The following is a 17,563-nucleotide window of genomic DNA, read 5'->3' as shown; positions in this document are numbered from 1 at the left end:
GCTGGATTATTGTAATTCATTATTATCAGGCTGTCCTAAAAGCTCCCTGAAAAGCCTTCAGCTGATCCAAAATGCTGCAGCTAGAGTACTGACAGGGACTAGAAAGAGAGAGCATATTTCTCCCATATTGGCTTCTCTTCATTGGCTCCCTGTTAAATCTAGAATAGAATTTAAAATTCTTCTCCTCACATACAAGGTCTTGAATAATCAGGCACCATCTTATCTCAAAGACCTCATAGTACCATATCACCCCAATAGAGCACTTCGCTCTCAGACTGCTGGCTTACTTGTGGTTCCTAGGATACTTAAGAGTAGAATGGGAGGCAGAGCCTTCAGCTTTCAGGCGCCTCTTCTGTGGAACCAGCTTCCAGCTTGGATTCGGGAGACAGACACCCTCTCTATTTTTAAGATTAGGCTTAAAACTTTCCTTTATGATAAAGCTTATAGTTAGGGCTGGATCAGGTGACCCTGAACCATCCCTTAGTTATGCTGCTATAGGCCTAGTCTGCTGGGGGGTTCACATAATGCACTGTTTCTCATTCACCTTATTTACTTTGTTTATACTCCACTCTGCATTTAATCATTAATTGATATTAATCTCTGGCTCTCTTCCACAGCATGTCTTTCTCTCCCCTCAGCCCAACCGGTCGCGGCAGATGACTGCCCCTCCCTGAGCCTGGTTCTGCTGGAGGTTTCTTCCTGTTAAAAGGGAGTTTTTCCTTTCCACTGTCGCCAAGTGCTTGCTCATAGTGGGTCGTTTTGACTGTTGGGTTTTCTCTGTATTATTGTAGGGTCTTTACCCACAATACAAAGCGCCTTGAGGCGACAGTTTGTTGTGATTTGGCGCTATATAAATAAAATTGAATTGAATTGAATTTAATTGAATAAATGAACTGAGTTTACCACCACTAATATACATATATATAGCTTGAGAACATGTTCGGTTTCAGTGGTTTAATAGCTGCTCACAGCACATCTGAAATGTGTGACTGTGTGTGGAACTTAAAAGAATGAACTGAAGCCACTGATACTTTCAGACTGTCCTGTGCGGCAGAGCTGAGCTATCAGAAATAATCTGAATTATTTCAAGCAATTTAGAAAATAATTGTCAATGCTGAATTTTTTCCTGTTTAAACAAAAAAAGACAATTTAACAAGCAGTTTCACCTTTGTAACCTGTAACATGACAACTATGATGTACATACCTTGAGATGTTTCAGTGGTCGTAAAGCTGCATAAACCACATCTAAAATGTGTGACTTCCTCTGAACCTAAAAACTAATAGACTAAAGCCTGAGATACTTTTAAGCTTCACATGTGCTGTGCTGCAGCTCAGTAAGAATTCACATCCTAATGTGAAATGGAGGAAATTTATGTCAATGCTGAATATTTCAAATCCGACAACTCAACACCTTCAACAAATCACACAGGTAAGAAAATAATGACAAAAATAGGAAGAAAAGTTTTTTAACATCTGTTATTACTGTTGTACATTTTATTGGATTCCTTTTTTCCCCGTCTTTTTTCAGGTCAAAGGAGCTCTAAAAGGAGTCTCTATTTAGTTCTTATTTTCTCTCTGGGCCTCCTGAGTGTTTTCCTGCTGGTTGGACTTATCACTCTTGGTGTCTATTGTGAGTCTTTAAAAATATTTTTCTTTCAGTATAAGATAACTCAGAAACAGTCTCAGAATGAGTGTATGAGGTCTTTTGTGTGTCAAAAACTATTTCAGACCGTGACTCCTCACATGATTCAGCTGAACTTTCCTCTATGCCTGAGGAGAGAGACCTTCTAAATGCAAGTCTCTCTGCTGTGAGTAACCAACTTTCCTCCATGACTGAGGAGAGAAACCTTCTAAATGCAAGTCTCTCTGCTGTGAGTAACCAACTTTCCTCCATGACTGAGGAGAGAGACCTTCTAAATGCAAGTCTCTCTGCTGTGAGTAACCAACTTTCCTCCATGACTGAGGAGAGAGACCTTCTAAATGCAAGTCTCTCTGCTGTGAGTAACCAACTTTCCTCCATGACTGAGGAGAGAGACCTGCTGACAGAAAATACCAAAGAGCTGAAAAGACTGCTGTATTTGGCCAATCAGAGTGAGTCCTTGAAGCTGTTGTGTCATTTTTATTTAAAAAAAGTTTTTTGTTTTTTTTTACTGTGATTCAGTTTCCCAGCAAATGGTGGAATTATTTTTATTTTCTTCTCATATCTGACTTAACAGAAATTTTAGAAATCAAACTTTAATATCAGAAATATTAATAAGCCTTTAAATCAGCACGTGGTGGCTGCAGTGTAGAAAAGTGAGTATATAAGTGCTCTCAGATGTTTGCCCTGTGCTTTGTTGTTTTCTGCTGCAGAAAACAGAGGTTCTGGTGATGTAGGTGTTATTAATTAATTTTAATAATAATAATTCAGTGTCTTGCCTAACATCATTGGGTCAGTGGCTCAGAGTTTTTCTGACCCATGTACAGTATATGCTTATTGGCCTGTGGAAGTTTTTTTTTTTTAATACAGTTTAATTATTATAATATTTTATCTATAACAGCAAAATAATGTTACTAAAGCCTTGAAATTAATATGGTCTTGTATACCCCATGCCCCCCTTTAGACTCACTCCTACTTCCTGCAGGCATTGTTGCAACAGAAATTGGGACACCTGCCATCAGCTGCCAGCTGGCGGCTGCCTAACATTGTATCAGACTAAGTTAACAGTTCGTCTGCATATTTTATTTTAAATTCTGTATCGTTACTGTATATTTGTGACTGTGTAAAACTAACGGCGGTGTATTGAAGCAGCTATAAAGTTTGCTTTTCTTCATGTTGGAGCTTGTTGAACAGGTGGTTTGATGACTCCCTCCAATTTGTTTTTTCCAGTAAAGGTTTTAATGGTGACTACAGGAACAAGTGCTGCTCTTTTGGACACTAGAAAGTTATTTTCTTTTACTCCACCTAAGCTCACCATCTTGGAAATGGATCCACCTCTTCACATTTACTGTGTGTGTAGAGAGTGAAGTGAGAATACAGGGAAACAGAAAGACAAACTACACGGGGAGACAGACACTGAGGAAAACTGACACAATAGACTTCACACAAAAGGGGATGACACTGAGGGAAGAACACAGGGAGCTGGGAACTTAAGAGTACATAAGGGAAACGCATAAAGTATTACCCGTGAAACAATTTAACAAAATGAAACAGTGATCATTGAAGGCAAATAACTACAAAAGTACATTAAACTTTGAAACCAAGGGCCACAGACCCAGGACCATGGCAGCTATGAGATATTTCTATTGCAGGTCTATTTTTAGTCTCAAATGTGGGTGAAACACTAACACTTATATAACTGAGCACTACAGAAATGTGGATTAGAAGCAAAAGCTTTGGGTTGAGAATTTTTAATCGAGTGATTCGACTTACTCGATGAATTGTTGTAGACCCATAGCCAACCTTCACTAGCAATCATACAATCACACAGTTAGCCAAGAGCAGATTTTTTCCTTATTTTGTGCCACAGTCCACTTTCTATTTTGATTTCCCAACAGGAAATGTGTCCCACACAGTTTCCTGAAGCTGTTGGTATAATTGATAAAAACACTATTAACATACAATAGATTAATTACTAAAACTCATCACGCTAGATGAACATCTCAGTTCAAATCAGTTTTATTTATATAGCAGCAAATCCCAACAACAGTCACCTCAAGGAGTTTTATATTCTAAGGTAAAGACCCTAAAGTACAGAGAATACCTCAACAATCAGATGACCCCTTGTGAGCAGGCACTTGGCAACAATGGTAAGGAAAATGGTAAGGAAAAAGTAAAGCTTTAAGCCTAATCTTAAAAATAGAGAGGGTGTGTGTCTCATGAATCCAAACTGGGAGCTGGTTCCAAAGAAAAGGGGCCTGAAAGCTGAAGGCTCTGCCTCCCATTCTACTCTTAAGTATCCTAGGAACCACAAGTAAGCCAGCAGTCTGAGAGCAAAGTGCTCAGGGTGATATGAGGTCTTTAAGACAAGATGAGGCTTGGCTATTTAAGACCTTGTACATGAGATGAAGGATTTTAAATCAAATTCTTGATTTAACAAGGAGACCCCGGGGCAGACCCAGGACATGCTGGAGAAAATATCTAGTGTGCCTGGGAATGCCTTAGGGTCTCCCTGGATGAGCTGGTGGGGGTGGCTGGGGAGAGGGATGTCTGGGTTTCTCTGCTTATGCTGCTGCCCCCACAACCCGGCTCCAGATAAGCAGAAGAAAATGGATGGATTGATGGATAGATGGATGGAGGGAGGGAGGAAGGAAGGAAGGAAGGACATATCCTGGTCAAAAATGACTCCGGGATTCCTCACAGGGTTTCTGGAGGCCAAGGTAATGCTATCCAGACTATCTGGTTGGACACCATGTTTCTAAGATTTGTGGGGCAGAGTATAAGAATTTCAGTTTTATCTGACTTTAGAAGCAGGAAATTAGAGGTCATCCAGGCCTTTATGTCTTTAAGACTTTTCTGCAGTTTAACTAATTGATGTGCGTCATCTGGCTTTATGGATAGATAAAGCTGGGCATCATCTGCATAACAATGAAAAGGTATGTAATGCTTTCTAATAATACTGCCTAAGGGAAGCATGTATAATGTAAATAAAATTGGTCCTGGCACAGAACCCTGGGGAACTCCATAATTAACCTTAGTGTGTAAATGGTAAATGGACTAATTCTTATATAGAGCTTTTCTACTCTGAGCACTCAAAGCACTTAAACAACACGTTTGCATTCACACATTCTCACATCCATCTGTAACTAAGCTAAGTGCTTACTGTCTGCCATTCACACACACACACACACATTCATACTCCAACGCTTGCATCAGAGAGCAACTTGGGGTTCAGTATCTTGCTCAAGGATAATTTGGCATGCAGCCTGGAGCAGCCAGGAATCAAACCACCAACCTTCTGTTTAGTAGGTGACCTGCTCTACCTCCTGAGCCTTCACTGACCCCTCACTGAACCCTCACACACCCAGTGTGTGAAGAAGACTTCCCATTTACATGAACAAATTGGATTCTATTAGATAAATATGATCCAATCCACTGCAGCACAGTACCTTTAATACCTATGGCATACTCTAATCTCGCTAATAAAATGTCATGGTCAACAATATTAAACACTGCACTGAGGTCCAACGGGACAAGTACAGAGAAGAGTCCACTGTCAGAGGCAAAAGAAAAAAAAAATCATTTGTAACCTTCACTAATGCTGTTTCTGCACTGTGATGAATTCTGACTGAAACTCTTCAAATCATTACACTGCAGATGATCAGTTAGCTGTTTTACAGCTACTCTTATATAATTAGCTAAGACAGCTGGGTCAAGTGATGACTTTTTAAGTAATGGTTTAATTACTGCCGCCTTAAAAGCCTAATAAAGACAGATTGATTATATTTAAGATTAAGCATGAATTAATGGAAGGACTTCTTTGAGAAATCTCGTAAGAACAAGGTCCAATAAACACATTGAAGATTCAATTTAACTCAGAATGATCAATCAGACAGAAAGAGTCTAAACTAGCACTAGTAGTACTGAAAACAGCTGTAGATAATGATACATCTGTGGGATGGTTGTGAATAATTTTTTTCTTTAATGGTTAAAATGTAATTTTTCCCTGGCTAAATGAAAATATGCTAAATTAGTGAGATGCCATTTCCTCTACTCAGATAAAAACTCTGAGTAAGGGCCAGGTGGATGATAGAGAACAAATGAAACTGGTTTTTGGGGGTTTTCCAGTTGGGATGTACAAGGCTAAGAGTCAAGCTTTCGAATGAATTAGAACTGTCTGGCTCTTTGGTTGATTAATAAGCTGGAGTGGAAGATTGCTGCACATGTAATAACAATGTAATAGCAATTAGCAAGTGTGCATAGACCTTTGTGATTAAGTATTTGGATGATTCCAGTTCATTAAAAAGAGATCCAATGAACATTGTTACTGGATTCTTAAAGGGTCCTTCATTAACTTGCTGAATACTTGATTGTAATTTCTTCCAGACAAAGCATGTCCTGCAGGATGGAGGAAGTTCAGTTGTAGCTGCTATCTCCTGTCTGAAAGGTCTGATTCCTGGGATGCAGCCAGAAAGGACTGCAGAGACAGAGAAGCAGATTTGGTGGTGATAGACAGCACTGAAGAACAGGTACAGTGTGTATGTATGTGTTTTATTGTGTTTCAAAATAATTGTTGGGATTCAAACTCCTAATTTTTCATGTAAATAACTTTGCCCAGTTTTGAATAAAAAATCAGCAGCAGCAGGTATTTAATGTCAGTGAAAATGTGTAGGGTATACATGACATTAGGAGACACTTGTAGGAATTCACTGACAGAAAATATTAACATTTTGGCCACTCTTGTTTAGACATTATCAACATATTTTGGAGGCAATAACTGATGATGAATTCACTGTTAAAAAACAACAACAACAACAAGATGTCAGATGTGTTAAAGGTTTGATTGAGTTACAGCATCAACAAATGCATCAAAACAATTGAGAAAACTGTTTTTAAATAGATGTTTAGATAAAATTGGAATGAACTGCACAGACTAAAATTCTGGTTCAAAAGTAAAAAAAAAAAAAAAAATTCCCCATTTTTAGTGACAACTTTCTCTGATATCACCATGAGTTAAAAAAAAAATACAATAAAAAGTTGGGTTGTTTCTTGTTAAACAGACCTTTCTCTCTACGGTGACGAAGGTATACACCTGGATTGGGTTAAATGACAAAGAAAAGGAGGGAACATGGAAATGGGTTGATGGAACTGCAGTGACTCTGACGTAAGTCTTCACTTTGGTTTAGTTTATTACTTTTATTACATTTCCAAAAAATATTTGTTAAACCCATACATGCATACAGAAATAACCACATAAGTGAGTTTCCATGTCAGTACCTTGTAAGGCCAAACTGCAATGCCAAAAGCTTAAAGGTATGCTAATGACTTGTGTTGGCCACATGGGGGCAAAAAAACTTATATCAGTAAGTGATGATGACCTTGCATTCTGGGCTGATGTGTTTGACCAGCTGTATACTTTGTGTAGGCGTGTTTAACAAACACCATGTCCTGTGAAAAAGATTAATTGGTTTTCATCCTCATCACTATCTGACATTTGGTTTACAAAAGCTCCTGAAATTTTATGCCACCACCACCACCACTACCACATACACACACACACATACACACACACACACACACACACACACACACACACACACACACACACACACGCCAAGTGTCTTAATTTTTTCTCACTGATAAAAAAATTGTTGTCACTGACCTGCTAGGAACTGGGCGAAAAATCAACCTGATGATGGTGGTAGACGTCAAAATCTGGGTGAAGAAAACTGCGCTCATATCAAAGACATCATGTTCTGGAATGATCTTTCATGTTCAGCTTCTTTGAAGTGGATCTGTGAAAAAACACCATAAAGCCACTGCACACTTTCTTGAAGATGATCTACTCATAAATGTTTTTTTTCTTTTAATTTTTGCTTAGGGAAATTATAAAACACCAGCAGCTAAATATAATTGGTTAAGTTTGAGTTTTCTTTGGTTTTTATTGTTCCTCTAATGTTTGAAGATTTGATTTGTGTTTGTTGTTTTTTGGATTGAGCAGATTGTGAGTTTTATTTCTTGTGATATTATTAACACGGACATGTTGCCACATTATTTTCTTTTTATCTTCATGATACCACTGTATATAGTGACACAGCAAAATGGCTGTTAATAAACACCAATTAAACAATTAATAAACAAATAAATAAAGGTGTGAATTCATAGGGACTATGAAAGAGAAGGGCGGTGGGCAGAGAATCTGGTTACATTTACACTAGACTTCTTAACAGTGTGATGGCTGCCATATTGAAACTACAATTTTCAGATGAACAACAGAATGTGCATCTTACTTAAACACAAGTCTTTCTTATTGTGTTATTTTATGCAGGTAATGTAAATGAGAACCACTGGTGAAAATGTAAAGGCTGACCAAAGTAAAATTCCCTCCGTCCATCACTGATCCAAGATGAGCCAAAGTAAAAATCCTAAGACCCTGCATCCTCACTTTGGCTGTTGCACTTTATACTCCATTCTGCTCAGTAGTATTTTATACTTTGTTAAGCCATGTTGACTTTGTTGTGTTATGCTGTAAATTAAACCCACTTTCCTCATATAGCTCATAATCATGTTGATGTAAAGCATTTATAAGAATTTATGTTCTCTGTGCCACTTTATCAATATTGTTGACTGTTTTCATAACTGGTCAGATGGTGTTTCACAATGAATTATGGGATGTCATTGCCTGCCTTCTGTCCATGAAGGATGGTCCAAGGTATCTTATGCGAATGGAGGTAATGAAGAAAGCACTGAAGCTTCTTTCCTTAGTATTCAGAAAATTTGAATCAACTTTTTTTGTAGTTGGCATGTAGCTTTTTTTGGGACCCTTCTCTCGTTTAGGTATCTTGCTGAGCACATTTTACCAGTCCACCATGGAGCCTTGTTTGTTCCTGCTTTTTTAGGTTTTTTTCAGCTCCATGAGGGGACCCTCCAAGTCCAAGAGGGAACCCTTTTGGACTTGGAGTAAAGCTCGCTTCCCAGTCGAATACTCTGCCTTCTGTGTCCTGTATTTGAGTCCCCAGCACTCCTCTTGCACTGATGAAATGTTTTTCCTACATGCTTTTGGGAATATATTTTCAGTTGGGGAAATGATTATTTGATCCTCTGTTGGATTTGTAAGTTTGCTCACTTACAAAGAAATAACGGTCATTTTATATTTCTTCCACTTCTGAAATTCAGCAGGGGATGAGATAATTATTTCACCCATTGTATGTGCTTGTATGTTCTTTTTATTGTTTTTATTTGGTCCAGGCAGGTTTGAGTGTTTCTCCTTCTGTTACTCTTGCTCTCTGGTGGAGATGTGAACCGACACTTCAAGCTGAAGTCTTCCTGCAGATGGAGTTGTCTTTTCCTGGGCTTTCTCTCCCACACCTGCTGCTCATGGACTAATCAGCTCATGGTATTTAAGGACCAACCAATTCAACTTACCTGAACCAAACAATTGTTAGCAAAACAAAGGCTGCAACTTACCTGCCTGCCAAGTCTTCATCGAACTTCTTGTTTCCTCGCTGGAATCCTACCTGCCTGCCACCTCTCCAAATCACTTATTCAAGAAAACAATGAGTGAGGCCTCTAATCACAAACCTATTACTAGTCTTACCTTGAAAACCTTGAAAATGATGTCCAAATTTCTTAGACCATCACCCAATATAGGATTTGTACCACAGCTGCCCTAAATTAACAGTATTAGTAATTACTAAAATAAAATTTTATGTTTCTATGAACCTCTTGGGTGAGGTGTTCCGGGCGTGTCCCTCCTGGAGGAGGCCCAGTGGTAGACCCAAGACACGCTAGGGAGATTATATTTCTTGGCTGGCCTGGGAACACCTTGGGGTCCCTCCGGATGAGCTGGAGGAGGTGGCTGGGGAGAGGGAAACCTGGGCTTCTCTGCTTAGGCTCCTGGCCCCCGTGACCCGATCCCGGATAAGTGGATGACAATGGAGTCCCTTGATTCTACCCCTCCAGTACTGCTGATGCATGCATGCAGAATAAGTGTTTAAGGACTACTGGTCACTGTCTGGGCTACAGACGTGGCTTGCTACGGCAACTGTGGGGCCCTGCAGTTAAGCAATTAGGATAAACCTCCCGATCTGCATGCACACATGAAAGTTTTATCATGGGACTGGTCATGTGTGTTTAAATCACATTTTTATGTCTGTGTGTCTCTACCCAGCAATATATGATAAAATATACTTAAACTATATCTTTTTGGTCAATCTTATAGTTAGAGCTGGATCAGGTGACCCTGAACCATCCCTTAGTTACACTGTAGTAGGCCTAGGCTGCTGGGGGGTTCCCATGATGCACTGAGTGGTTCTTTTTCATTCATCTCTTTTCACTGTCTTGCTGTGGTACTGTGGTCAGAGGTAGAGAAGCTGGATGCAGTACAAGGTGATTTCCAGTGGGACACCCTTGGTGAAAAAATGGTTTGATGCAATGGTCCTACAGCATTTGTGTAAGACTGAGACATGCACGTAATATGTAGCTGAATTGCAAGTCTGTTTTTAGTTTTTGTTGCCTTTGCCCTGCACTCATTTTTATTTTAAATAAATGGCATGTTTTTGACTGCTATACTGGGTATGGTACACTCCTTGGCTGCTACCTATTACTTTATTTGTGCTGTTTTAAGCTTCTCTCCACCTGATTAAAGGCCCCCCCCCTTTACGTAACACTTTCAGTAATGATTTCTACATACTCTGCCGGACATCCATGTGTTACATACTGACTTACTAACATGTTCTTTTCTTAATTTTTTTTTAGTTATAATTTTTTAAGCTATCACCTTGTCTGGCCTCCTTTTTTGTCACAGTCTATGATGGTACTTAGACAATAATTCTGTTAGTCACTGGTTTGCCAGGTATTGGGGCAACAGTTTGTGAGCATGCTCAGAAATACATTTGATGGGAGCAATATCCTGACAATGGAAGAGGAGGAAGAATAAGAAGTTTTGGCACCACAGCAAGAAACAAACAGCAGAATGTAAAAACATGCAGAAGAGAGCAAATTTGCTTTTCTCTAAACAAACTCAGCGTGACATGGAGGATTTCTTCGCTCGTTATGTAGTGTGGGAATTAAATAAGCCAGACTTCTCTCTTTCTGCCCCACCCTGTTCATCACAGCAGAATGCAAACATGTATGGCTTTCCCGTTCCTCTGTGATGGGCTGGTGATCTTTCGTGGGTGTAGCCTACCTCACAAATTACAAGTAAATATTTAAATGTATTGTTCTGGTTATATAAATACATATAAACACAAAAATATGTTGTTGTTGTACCATTTCCCATTATACACGGTATTTAAATTGTTTTTACCTTCACTTCACTGTACATTTTGAAAAAAAATATTACAGCTAAGTCACTTTGAAGTAAAAACATTGGATTTGGGACCCTTTGGTTCATTTTTAGTCCAAAAAATGTCCTCCAATAACAGTCCATCTTAGCAAATGTCTTCAGTGTATCTGCACAGACAGCATTTAATAACCGAAAGTTCAATCTTTTATGTTTGAGAATAGAGAACTGAAAATTTAAAGTTCCTTGGAAATTTTTTTTTTTACCCAGTTATTGCTGTGCTAAGCTCTAAAGCTGAAAAGAGAAGAAATTGAAACCAATGAACCTTTCAGTTTGCAGGTCCTGTGGTACAGAGCTGATGGTCTCTGAATAATTGGCATTCCAATAAACAATGGAAGAAATTTATATCAATGCTGACTATGACAAACTTAAAAACCCAATAAATCACACAGGTAAGAAATAAGTAACAAAAGACGAAGAAGACTATTTCAACATCAGCCAATTACTGTTTTACACTTTGTTAGTTTCTGTGGTTATTTCTCTTTTCAGGTCCAAGCAGCTTTAAGCGGCATTTCCATTCAGGTGTTGTTCTGTCTCTGGGCCTGCTGAGTGTGTTCCTGCTGATTGGACTCATCACCACTGGTGTCCACTGTGAGGCTGGTTCTTCATAAATATTATCTCCAATGCTCATCAGCCCACATATGAACAGACTGACAATTATTTTGGATGCTGTCAGATCATTTTGAATGAACTGTGACACACTAGCATAAAATTCGTTTTATTAACATTTTCATTGACTACAGGCAAAATTGGAATACTTTGGTTTAGGTCTAAAACAAACCACAAACAATTTAAGGACTGTATGTATGAGGTTTTTGTGTCTCATGCATCTCCATTTATTTTAGTGCGTGATTCAGCTGCAGATCTCTCTGCCACGAGCAACAAACTTTCCTCCATGACTGAAGAGAGAGACCATCTGAAGGCAAATCTTTCCACTATGAGCAACAATCTTTCCTCCATGACTGGAGAGAGAGACCATCTGAAGGCAAATCTTTCCACTATGAGCAACAAACTTTCCTCCATGACTGGAGAGAGAGACTTGCTCCGTGCCAACCTCACTGAGAAGACCACTGAACTGGAGAGGCTTCAGAGTTTGTCCAAACAGAGTGAGTCCTTGTGTTTCCTGTTGAGGTTTATTAGTTTTTGTCTTTGTAAAAGTTTTTACTCAAATGCAGTGATTCAGTTTCCAGGCATTGTGATTGGATCCTTGTCTCTTTATACCTCAATGAGCAGAAATCAGTCTAAAGATACAGTATCACTCAAAGTTAATTATTCATAAAAATACTTACAACTGCCAACCACTACTGTATATATTATGCTCTTCTTTGGACTGAATAGCTGCTGAGTGTTGTTCCTGCTATTTCTTGGTTGCAGTTGGTGGTTACATTATGTCCATTGGTTTCAAACCAATGAAAGATGGTTTCCACAACTAAATGATTTACTGCAGTTATTGAGATGATCAAATGAGTGAAAGAAGCAAAAGGTCATTCTATAGAAACGGTCGATACAATGGGTAACACAAATATGCTGAAATGTCTTACTTTATAGATTTGTAAAACTTCTATAATGGTAGAGACAAATTTCTAAACTTGATGAACCAACGAGTGGACCAAAATGCATTTTTAAAAATTTTCTTTATGTTTTTTTTTTTTTTACATTTTTACATTTAAAGTTGAAATTTCAAGAACAAAGTTGAAATTTTGGGGAGTAAAGTTGAAATACTGTTTCTGATATTTTCAGTCAAACTGCTGCTCTTAGTGCATGGCTGCCTCTTCCAAAACGCCTTCCATAAATTAGTGAAATCATATAACAATGAACAACAATAACAATGTAGTAACATGTATGTGGACTAGAGGACTTTATTCTCAAAATTTTGACATAACTCTCACATTGGAAATTTACATATAAAAAAAACATACTTCTAAAATTAGTTGAATGCAGCCAAAATAACAGCTTGTTTTTTTTTCAGCTTGATAAAGTCAGAAAAGAAATGAAACAGAAAATAAATGACACCCCCAACAAGTCACTGGTGTTATCAAGAAGTGAAGTAACACCACAGAGAACTACTCTTTTACTTTCTTTTAACTAAATGGCTACCGTGTATCAGACCACATGTCATGAAACACTGTGTGGCAAGCAGGATTTGAACCCCAAACCAGGACTCAGGAAACAGAATGTGGAACTTAAATAAAAGCTTTACTGCTGAATCTTACAAAAAGGAAATGCTGAACATAAACTTGCTAGCACTGATCCAGAACTACATAACCAAAAACTTATCTAGAATTTCAGCAGGAAACGTGTTGATGGTATAACTGATCAGTTCTATCAGTTCTAACATATTTAAAATATTGGAACTGCCAGCATGTTTAAAAAAACAAAGCAATAAAACCCAAAACAACCAAACAAATATTTTATATAAATCAAGAAAGCAAATAGCCTATTATACCCTTTATAGACTAAAAGATATATTACAGTGTATTAAACAGAGATTCCATCAGTAAAGTTATTCATTGCTGTGAATTTTTGATGTTTCTTTCAGAGAAAATGTGTCCTACAGGATGGACAAAATTCAGCTCTAGCTGTTACCTGCTGTCTGCTGGCTCTGGTTCCTGGGATGCAGGTAGAAAGGACTGCAGAGACAAAGGAGCAGATCTGGTGGTGATTGATAGCCCTGAAGAACAGGTACAGTGTGTGTGTGTGTGTGTGTGTGTGTGTGTGTGTGTGTGTGTGTGTGTGTGTGTGTGTGTGTGTGTCCATCGGTCTTTGGAACAATAGGTCACATCCAATAAGGGTCCCCAGGCCAGGCCCCCCATGCTACCCAAGTGTACCTTGAGCAAGAGATTTATGACTGAAGCCATACCAGCTCAGACATTGCCTGGATTAACAAGGTCCGCCTCAGGTGTTGAAGAACTAGAGCATACTGATGATGAGTGGGCTAAAGGAACATGGCATAAGTGGACACAAGATGAGAATCAGGAACTGTAGGAATGCTACTACACATGTAATCCAGGTGAAAGGGTTGACATAAAGAGGATTTGGGAACTATGGATTCTTTGACACCCAACATCCAGACTGACATCAAAATGACTCGTAGCTCAGTGTTCCAACATCCACAAGAAGCAACTGCTATTGCAACTAGAAGTTGATGCAGAGGAGACAAAGCATCTCCTTGGTAAATCCTGCACTTGATGGTGACCTGTGCATTGTACTATGTCAGTATGTATGATAGAATCTCTTGTACTGGTGGAAAAATATTTACTTTGTTGTTTCAAAGAAATTAAGAAAATTGCATTTTAATTAGTGATATTCTTTGGATTTACTAAATAGCTATGTAGTGTCAAAACTGATACAAACAGCACTTCCTGAATTCTAGTTAGAAAAAAATACAATAAAATGTTTGTTTTCTGTTGAACAGGCCTTCCTCTCAACAATCATCCAGACTAACACTTGGATTGGTTTGAATGAAAAAGAACAGGAAGGACAGTGGAAATGGGTGGATGGAACTCCACTGATTCTGTCGTAAGTCTTTTCTTTGGTTCATTTTGTTACTTTTATTGAATTTCCAGCAGATGTTTCTCAATAACATAGAAGCATGCCGAAATAACTAAAAATAAATAATGTCAGTGGGTTGAGTCAAACTGAGGACAACCTGGGCATCAGTGCTAACCACTGCACCACCTCGCTGCCTTAATGACATATTTAATGGCAAAACCTGCACATTTAAGACATTAATATCCATCTGAACTAGTATGTTAGACTGTGTACTCTTTGTAGGCTTATTCCAACCATGATCATATCCTGTTTGCCTGCTGCTGGAAAATTAAGCTGATAAAATGATAAATTTCTCCATAGAGCTGTAGAGTCAGTGGGGTCATAGTTCCGATTCCTCAGATGGATTCATCACCCTCCTCCACTCCATATGTTACTCCAATTTTACTATAACCTCCTTATACAAGTCTTTTCTTCACTGTCCTGCCAGGTACTGGGCGACAAATGAACCCAATAATGCAGGCACACCGCATCATGATGAAGATTGTGTACATATAAGAGATGAAGACCGCATGACTTGGAATGATATTTCATGTGCATCTTCTTTTAAGTGGATCTGTGAAAAAATACCATAACACCACTGAACAGTTTCTTGGACATCATATATATATTCTTACATGTTTTAACATCTTAGCTATGATTGTTATTCTACTCTAGATTTTAATTTTAATGTTGTATTCTGTTTTGAGTGGGTGTAAAAAAAAAATTACATTTTCAGATCTGCAAGATGATATTGATGTATTCATGGAGAATCAAACACAGTCCCTTATTACAGATAAAGACTGCAGTTTCTTAATTGCTGGAAAAATAAAAGTCTGTGGACCATTTTTGTCTCAGTGTAGCATTAATTCAGTCACTTCAGTTTACTGATCTGGTGATGAACTGCTGCTTTGTGAAAATCTTTATATCTCATGTTGGTTTGGTGTATAAGATCATCTACAATCTAGCAACTCTTAAAGAGCTGGCAACAACAAGAGCTTCCACTAGAGGGAACTGTTGTCCTAAATTTCAGTGAAGACCATTAAGAAGAACTGATTTCATCATTGATCACATTGATGCAGTTCTCACATGAGAAGCATCATTCTCACAACTCTAAATGCAGCTCTCAAAACATCTAATACATTTCTCATAACACAGAATACATAACCTGTGCAAAAGTCACTAAAACAAACCTTTTTCACATGTGAAAACATAAAATCAGTCAGCAGTCACTTCATCTCTGTGACCAACAATTTAAAACCAAATGATTTCTGACTGGAAAGAAAACTGTGGGTCTGATGTAGAGAAAAAAGCACTCAGACACTAAATGAAATATGAAGCACTTATTTTATTTTAACACCATGTAATTTCAAAAGTAAAAAAATAAAAGTAAAATGACACATGTTGAAACAATATACCTCAGAAAAAAATATACATAATTAGAACATAGCATCAACTATTATGTAGCACAGCAAAGTCCCACTACATACATTCAGCACCCACTTTATTAAGTACACCTGTTCAACTGCTCGTTAATGCAAAAATCTAATCAGCCAATCACATGCCAGCAACTCCAATCATTTAGGCATGTAAATGTGGTCAAAACAGCCTGAAGTTCAAACTGAGCATCAGAATGAAGAAGAAAGGTGACTGAACTTTGACTGTGACTGTGCTATGAGCAAGCACTCGGTGAAAATGGGAAGGAAAAACTCCCTTTTAACAGGAAGAAATCTCAAGCAGAACCAGGCTCAGGGAGGGGCAGCCATGCGCCGTGACTGGATGAGGCTGAGGGGAGAGAGTGGACAAAAGACACACTGTGGAAGAGAGCCAGAGATTAATAATAGAATAGAACAGAATAGAATAGAATGCCTTCATTGTCATTATACAGTTCAGTGCCATGCAGTAGAAAGTCAAACTTTCTAAAATAAAAACATATTATATAAAAATATACAGAAAATAAAACAGTATCTATTAATGACTAATGATTAAACACAGAGTGGTGTATAAATGCACAGTGAAAAGAGGCAAGTGAAGAATAAATACTCAGTGCATCGCAGGAACCCCCCCTGCAGCCTACCGCTATTGCAACATAACTAAGGGAGGGTTCAGGGTCACCTGATCCAGCCCTAACTATAAGCTTTATTAGAAGGGAAAGTTTTTCTTTTTTCTCTTTCTGTTTACCTCTGGCTTCTGGGGGATTTTGAGGCTTTCCGCCCTCATTATTAAGTACAATTCGTGACAGAGACACAGACATTCACATTCTCTTACGATCCCTGTTAAAAATATTTAACTGAATAAATATTACAAATATATAAAATGAGGAACCCGAGAAAGTCACTGTTTTTGAATGTATCTAAAAATTGCTTCTGCTGTGCAGCATCGCCCCTGTGCCGCAACCTCAAGACCCTTTCATAAACAAACTTTATCACGTCCACACTGCAGATCTGACCACAAACTAGCTCTGCTAACACAGAGTGTGTTTCTCTTGTTTATTGACAGCCTAACCCACAAGAGTTGTTAGGAGGTGGGGGTGTTATTCTAAAGACTGAAATGTTCATTTTTTTGAACCATGTGGAGCAAATGAGTGAAACAGTTTCGGTTTGGTTCACAGCCCTCTGCTGCCTTCTGACCACACAGTGCTTTTGCGCTTTTCCCCTTCTCCCCCCAAACAAACTCTGTGGATCAAGATCTGCAAATTAGGCTAAAAGTCTTATAGAAAGAGCTTTATTTGTCACATACATAGACATGCAGTGAGATTCATTCTCTGCATTTAACCCATCACACACATGGAGTATGTAGTACACACAGCACAGCATGGAGCAGGGGGCAGCCAAGGGGCGCCCGGGGAGCAACCTGGGGGGGTGGGCTTGCTCAGGGACCCACAGTGATGCCAGCCCGAGGATTTGAACCAGGGTCCTCTCAGTGATGAACCCTCTTCTTCTCCCCTAGGCCACCACTCCCCTTTTTTTTTTTTTTTTTTTTTTTTTTTTTTTTTTTTATGGTGCTGGAGGCGTTTTATTTATGTAAATGCACAGTTATGTGTATCCTCTCTG

At 38.6% G+C, this 17,563-nt stretch overlaps 2 protein-coding genes across 2 annotated transcripts; both read left to right on the top strand.

Annotated features, from left to right (window-relative positions):
- Positions 1-1,359: 1,359 nt before the first annotated feature.
- Positions 1,360-7,453, top strand: LOC115800731 (CD209 antigen-like protein C). Its single transcript, XM_030758230.1, has 6 exons — positions 1,360-1,429; positions 1,529-1,621; positions 1,783-2,091; positions 6,026-6,168; positions 6,700-6,803; positions 7,309-7,453. Exons 1-6 carry the CDS (start codon positions 1,360-1,362, stop codon positions 7,451-7,453), a joined length of 864 nt encoding a protein of 287 aa, XP_030614090.1.
- A 3,800-nt stretch (positions 7,454-11,253) lies between these two features.
- LOC115800786 (CD209 antigen-like protein E) lies at positions 11,254-15,230 on the top strand. The gene is made up of 6 exons (XM_030758301.1): positions 11,254-11,374; positions 11,472-11,573; positions 11,828-12,088; positions 13,522-13,664; positions 14,398-14,501; positions 14,962-15,230. The coding sequence occupies exons 1-6, from the start codon at positions 11,314-11,316 to the stop codon at positions 15,104-15,106; spliced, it is 816 nt and encodes a 271-aa protein (XP_030614161.1). The 5' UTR covers positions 11,254-11,313; the 3' UTR covers positions 15,107-15,230.
- Positions 15,231-17,563: the final 2,333 nt, after the last annotated feature.

The sequence above is a fragment of the Archocentrus centrarchus genome, chromosome 21, assembly GCF_007364275.1.
Source record: "Archocentrus centrarchus isolate MPI-CPG fArcCen1 chromosome 21, fArcCen1, whole genome shotgun sequence".
Lineage (NCBI taxonomy): Eukaryota > Metazoa > Chordata > Actinopteri > Cichliformes > Cichlidae > Archocentrus > Archocentrus centrarchus.
The sequence above is the reverse complement of the archived record's forward strand: the minus strand, read 5'-3'. Positions and strand labels throughout refer to the sequence as shown.

Coding starts and splice junctions, on each gene's coding strand:
- LOC115800731 (XM_030758230.1), top strand. CDS start 1,360: ATGGAGGAAATTTATGTCAATGCTGAATATTTCAAATCCGACAACTCA. Junction 1,430..1,528: donor ACCTTCAACAAATCACACAG/GTAAGAAAATAA, acceptor GTCTTTTTTCAG/GTCAAAGGAGCTCTAAAAGG. Junction 2,092..6,025: donor GCTGTATTTGGCCAATCAGA/GTGAGTCCTTGA, acceptor AATTTCTTCCAG/ACAAAGCATGTCCTGCAGGA.
- LOC115800786 (XM_030758301.1), top strand. CDS start 11,314: ATGGAAGAAATTTATATCAATGCTGACTATGACAAACTTAAAAACCCA. Junction 12,089..13,521: donor TCAGAGTTTGTCCAAACAGA/GTGAGTCCTTGT, acceptor TGTTTCTTTCAG/AGAAAATGTGTCCTACAGGA. Junction 13,665..14,397: donor TTGATAGCCCTGAAGAACAG/GTACAGTGTGTG, acceptor TCTGTTGAACAG/GCCTTCCTCTCAACAATCAT.